The 6,469-nt window shown below is 29.8% G+C and overlaps 1 protein-coding gene across 7 annotated transcripts in view; it reads left to right on the forward strand.

Moving 5' to 3' along the window:
* Nucleotides 1-6,469, forward strand: part of Myo61F (Myosin 61F) — a 234,738-nt gene that overhangs the window by 211,519 nt on the left and 16,750 nt on the right. For all 7 annotated transcript variants that reach the window (XM_067047550.1, XM_067047544.1, XM_067047545.1 and 4 more), the window contains 6 exons: nt 350-420; nt 1,997-2,205; nt 2,282-2,464; nt 2,702-2,908; nt 3,923-4,182; nt 4,514-4,683. In XM_067047550.1, the coding sequence (XP_066903651.1) occupies nt 350-420; nt 1,997-2,205; nt 2,282-2,464; nt 2,702-2,908; nt 3,923-4,182; nt 4,514-4,683 (1,100 nt within the window). The remainder of the gene's footprint in view (nt 1-349; nt 421-1,996; nt 2,206-2,281; nt 2,465-2,701; nt 2,909-3,922; nt 4,183-4,513; nt 4,684-6,469) is intronic.

The raw sequence follows: 6,469 nt of genomic DNA on the forward strand, positions 1-6,469 counted from the left end.
CTAATACTATAATACTTAATAAAATAATACTAATACTATAATACTTAATAAAATAATACTAATACTATAATACTTAATAAAATAATACTAATACTATAATACTTAATAAAATAATACTAATACTTAATAAAATAATACTAAAGTCATATAAGTAAGATGATATTTCCTAATATTTGTATCAACCCTGATGAAGCCTTGCAAGCGTAAGCTCATAAGAAATATGGTATTTACTATTTGAGTTATTTTTACCATACTTTCTTTTATTAGAAAATTTTTTTTTAAAGATTAATGGCAATGTTTGGTTATCAGAAAAAAAAAGCAAGATTGGAAAATAATTTTTTTTTTTCAGATATGCCATAGCTGAAAATGCATACAGAGATATGGTTGAAGAAAGTAAAGACCATTGTATTCTAATATCAGGTATTTAACATTTGTAATTATTATTACACTAAAGGAAAGTTACACCTTCCTCACCTCGACCTATTTAGATCTTTTCTGAGTTTTTCCCTTATTTGTCTTGAGATCTCATTGGAATTTTATGCTTCTAACAAAGCCTTTGGATTAACTCCTTTTTATATCTTTATGCTTAATTATTACTGATTCATGTGATGTAATCTGTAAAAGGTAAGGGCTTCACATTGACGTAGGATATACCCAGCCTTTCTTTCGTCCTCTAAACGCATGCAACATGTAGAATGCCCAATATTTTTATCTTCTTGAGATATGTTAATGGATAACAGCTTCTGAGGTGACCTATAATTGTTTTCAACTCATTCCTTGCCAGGTTTAGGTTAAAGTCGCATTTTCCTTTGACACTTTTATGAAGAGTTTAGGTTGTTTCATCCTAGTATAAATATATTTTCCTCTTCTCAGTTTCCTATGATTCAGTCTGCTTTCTTATTGCACCATAGATATACTATAGCATGATTCAGAGCTCTTTCTTGCTCTAACATACATAATGTAATTTTCTTTTCTTTTATTGTTTTTGTTATTTTTCCTTTATTATCCGATTATGGTGGGGGGTATAGTCTCGTACAAAAGACATCCCAAACTATATATAATTTTATAATTAAAAGAAAAAAAAAAGATAGAATAAATAGATAAGAATAATGCTTCTTAAAAAAAGAGAAAAGTAAAATTAATAACAAAAAATAACGTATTTGTAGGATTTAATCCTCTATTGACTCCATTTGTAATTCCCAATGTAATTGGCTATTTCTTATGAATCAAGGAGCATTTACTGCAATTCTTAGGACTTTATTTTGAAAAGATTATAATTTTTTCCTTTTCATAAAGGATGCCGCTCCCCAGACTTCCCCAGAGCTGTACATCAGCTGTGGCCTGAGAATTGTTTTAAATATAAGAACAGTTGTTTCTGGTTTTAGTTTGGAATTTCTGTTTAGGATAGGATATAGCATTGCTAACCTTGTGTAGGTTTGTCATTTTTTTCTTATAGTTTTCTAAATAAATTTTCTCTCTTAATGCAATACATTTTCTCCCCTTAACATTAAATTTATATACAAGACAAATTTTAAATATAGTAATAAAATATATGGAAGAAAATGTAGTATAGGTTTGTAGAAAAGTAAAATTTAATCAGAATTTAAAAAAAAACACAGCTCAACAAATATTTGCATGGATAAAAGGATATAAATACATGCATACAAAAAAATAAAAGTAAGTTTAAAAATAATAAATTGAAAAATAATATATATTCCTGAACAAAATAAGTACTTCACTTCATTTGTCAGATCATGTGATAGTCAAAATACAGCTTCTTGTATTATAATTCAGATTTTAACCACAATACTAACAAATAGCTGTGGTGGCTAAAGCGCTTTCATTTAATTTAAATAAAGAACAAAACAAACAAGTATAAAATACTAGATGATACACTAATTTTGTCAAGTAATATCTATATAAGGTAACAGATATAAAAAAAATATACTTTTTAGGAATAATAGTTTTTGAAAATAACTTTTAAAAATATTTTTAGGTGAATCTGGCTCTGGTAAGACAGAAACTAGTAAAAAGGTCTTGGAATACGTTGCAGCAGTATCCAATCAGCACACGGATGCTAAGAACGTTAAGGATAAGCTGCTCATGTTGAATCCTGTCCTAGAAGCTTTCGGAAATGCCAAGACCATCAGGAACGATAACTCAAGCAGGTTCGGAAAGTACATGGACATTGAGTTCAATTCAATGGTATGCATCACGTATTAAGTGGGTTTAATTCCTTTAATTTTCAATAACTGTATTTCAACTATCATTATTAATTTAGGGCGCACCAGTTGGTGGAAATATACTGAACTATTTACTGGAAAAATCAAGAGTGGTTCATCAGCACAACGGGGAAAGAAATTTTCATATTTTCTATCAACTACTTGCCGGAGGGACAGATGAGCTCCTCGAAACTTTGAATTTGACCAGAGACACGAATAATTATGCTTACTTAAAGAACAAGGTAATTATTTAAATTTGTAATAAAAATTCATTATAATTTAGCATGTTAGTTTTTGTTGAATCAGACAAAGACTTCAATTAACCAAAATAATATTTTGAAAATATTTGAAAGAAAATATTAACAATTAATGTTACCTGTTCTTCTTAAGCCTAATGGCGATAGTGAAAGCTGTCACAGCCATTATGATTGTGTAGACTAACATTTCCTGTCATACTATTAGGATTTTTTTTTTTTTAGGACATTAAAACTGTTGGAGGAATGAATGATGCCCACCAAATGGGAGAAGTTTGTCAAGCAATGCACGTTATGGGCATCACTGCAAGAGAACAAGGAGAGATTATGGCAATCGTTGCGAGTATTCTTCACCTCGGTAATATAGAAGTGAAGGAAAAAGATGGCGTTGCTCAGATCATCAACCAAGATCACTTACGACATGCAGCAAATGTATGTTTTTTTTTTACTTTTATATTTATTTAATATGATTTTTATATTTTTTGGTTAGTTTATAGATCTTGGAAACTTTCAGTCACCTCTACCAACTTATAGTTAAAGTTATGCATAAGTTAAATACTAAATAGATATGAGAATTTTATTTTAAATTATTGACTCTTATCTTAGAGTGGCTTTTTTAGACAATTAGAACACAACAAAGACACTTAACTAAATTAATGGCTACTTTTACAAATATACTTAAATTCTATGTTGAGCAAAACTAACCAATTTATCATGTTCTTTGATGGCCGACAGTTCTTGATGTCTTATTTTTAATGATGGTACCTCTTTCAACAAACAAAGGTTTGGTCTTATACTAGTTTTTGACACACATCTCATTCACCGACGGTCCAAACAAAAAGTTTGTGTCTTTCTTCCTTCAATTATATACTCTTCTTGGATGACTGCAGACTCTTCTGGATGTCTACCACTGACAGTAGACAAAGGATGGTCAGCACCCTCCCGATTCGAGGAGATGTGATCTCATCCATGCCTAAACAACAATTGTACAAAACAATGAGTGTCCAGTCCTTTCTTCCTTGTTCGATCTTAGATGCAAAACATTGATTATAGCACAATCGCTCTATTTCACTTAAATGATTCATGATATAAATACTTTATTGATAATTGTTATTGTCTTATATTTTTTCTTGAATTAATTTGTACTATAATCGTGTTAGAAAAACAACATAAGTTGAAAACATTTCAATCTATGTTACTCAACATAGCAGTAATTCCACAAACTTCAAAAGGACGTCGTGTGCCACCATCTTGAAATATTTTAAAACTAGTTTGTTTTGGACTCCATATCTTCAGAATGATGAAATTGGTTAGCTTGCTTTTTGGTGTAATAAAAGAAAATCAACAAATATAATTTTGATACATAAAATAAAACCACAACACATTAAAAACAACTATTTATCAAAAAAGAGGATATTAAAATATGTATAAAACATTTCTTTGCAGTTACTTGGATGTGGCGAGGAGGAACTAAAGCTTGCACTAACCCAGAGAACTATTCATGCCAGGGACGAGGCCCTTATATCACCTCTCGATTTAGGAATGGCTACATATGCTAGAGATGCCCTCGCTAAAGCTATCTACGACAGATTGTTTACGTGGTTAGTTTCACGTTTCAATGAATCCCTACAGACCAAAGTGAAATTAAGCACTAAAGTAATGGGAATTCTTGACATTTATGGATTTGAAATTTTTGAGACAAACAGGTAATTTGATAAAATTCATTCTGATTTATATATTTTTAGTTAGTTAGTAACCACAGATTGCTTAAGATTTCAATCATATCTAGGCTTGACCTTGCTACATTTCTAACAAAGCTTTACTTGATCTTTACAAAAGGCTTGGTGTATAAAATAAGTCTTACGCATGCTAAATGTCAGTGAGATTCACCACAATTGTTTTAATAATAATTACAAATAAATTTATCAAATACATTAAAGGATTGATTCTAAGTTTTTATTTTGATATGAAATAAACTTTAAATTTAAAACATATCAACTATTCTTAATAATTTATTTATAATGTATTATGTTTTAGTTTTGAACAATTCTGTATAAATTACTGTAATGAAAAACTTCAGCAACTCTTTATTGAACTGACTTTGAAATCAGAACAAGAGGAATATCTCAAAGAAGGCATCGAGTGGGAGCCAGTCGAATATTTTAATAACAATATCATTATAAACTTAATAGAAGAAAAACATAAAGGTAAAAAATAAATTCAGGATTTATTTTATTATTTAATATAAATGAAAGTGGAGCACTTGTGAATGCATCCACAGGTTTTTTTTTTTTTATAAAGAAGAGTTTGGGCCTGCTATAGAACACTCTTAAGTACATATTATATTTAGAAAGAGATTCACGACAATATTAAATTACATGATACAAATTTTTTAATTACTGTTTACAAAATATTTTAGCATTAGAGAGTATAAAAAGTAAGAATAACAGTTGGTTTAAAGAATGGATATAATTAGTTGATAGTTCTTGGCTTCAATGGGGATTTTGAATCTGTAGATAGATGGAAAGTCAAACATACACAGTAATTGATAAAGCTAAAGAAAATTAAAAAGAATTATTGATGAGTTAACTTTGTGGGTTTATATAGAAATAAGGAGAAGATGATTGGTGGGTTGTGGTCAGTGAAGAACATAAATAAGTAAAAACTTTTATATTAGTTCCAAAGTTTTGGCCAAAATTTCAAGCCTTCATCGGGGCTAAGAAGGAAACAAGATAACAACCAACGAATAAAAGAAATTACAGAATGATAAGAAAATAACAAACAATATTGATACATAAATAGTATCCGAAAAGGACTTGCCAATCCTATAAGTTCATAATTATTTGTGTTCTTCGCTGACTGCACCTCCAACCATCTTCTCCTCATTAAAAAAAAAAAGAATTAATTATAACTGTATACAATATGGAATATGTTAATAAATACACGTTTTATTTTTTATTTTATATGAAATTTCAATTTCACTGAATTTAAAAATTATGTATATTTACTTTTACTGAGAAATGAACTTATTTTTGTATTTCTATAAATATAAAATAACTGGGATATTTATATCACAATAGATTCTCACTAATCAGATCTTATTAAAACAAAGGGGGTTTGGATTAGTGAAAAAATGAGTAACAATACAGGAAAAAAAATAATTTTGTAAACCTGCCATTGGTTGCTGTAGGAAAGCAGTACAAACGATTAAGGGTTGTCCGTATCTTAGGTGGTTAAGGCACAGGTCTTAGGGATCTGAGAACTGTGGACGGCACCGGTTCGAATCTGGCCTGGGGCGTTGACTTTTTTTATGAAGTGGCATTCCCACAAAATGAAAAACTTGACCCCCTACCATGGTTAGAATAGTTTGGTTACCTATAGATACCCCCTCTAACGGTTAGGTTGGATTATGGAATGATTTAAATTAGTGAAATTTTTTATTGCAGGAATCCACTATATATATTGTAATAATTAAAAAATATTAAAAATAAAATAAATGAATTTATTATCGTTCTTTAACTTGTTTCAAATATACAGGAGATAGCTTGGGTTCAAAAAAACTCCTAAAAACTTCAATACTCAACAGATAATATAATTTTATAACATAAGAGACTTTTCTCAGGGTGGGTTACCTGGCAATCAGGACAGACGACACTTTACTACTAATAAGACTAACTTAATTTCTAGATATTTTACAAACACAATAAATTATACTTAGAAACAAGACTAACCAATTACACAGCTTTCCCTGATAATCGTTGATCTCTTCTTCACGATGATGCTATATCCAAACTCCCAACAATGGCTTTTTTTTTCTTTTTTCTCTCCAGCTGTACGGACGTCTTCTCCCCAAGCTCGCAAAATCAAGAGTCACCGTTTCCTCTCCTCCATCTTCAACTTTTTTCTGCTCGATCCAATAAATAATCGATTGTAGTACAATCGCTCTGCTTTATTTGCGATGTAATTAGTTTATTGATAATTTTCACTTTCCTC

This window comes from Halyomorpha halys, unplaced genomic scaffold (assembly GCF_000696795.3).
Source record: "Halyomorpha halys isolate HHAL.00 unplaced genomic scaffold, Hhal_1.1 Scaffold72.1, whole genome shotgun sequence".
Taxonomy (NCBI): domain Eukaryota; kingdom Metazoa; phylum Arthropoda; class Insecta; order Hemiptera; family Pentatomidae; genus Halyomorpha; species Halyomorpha halys.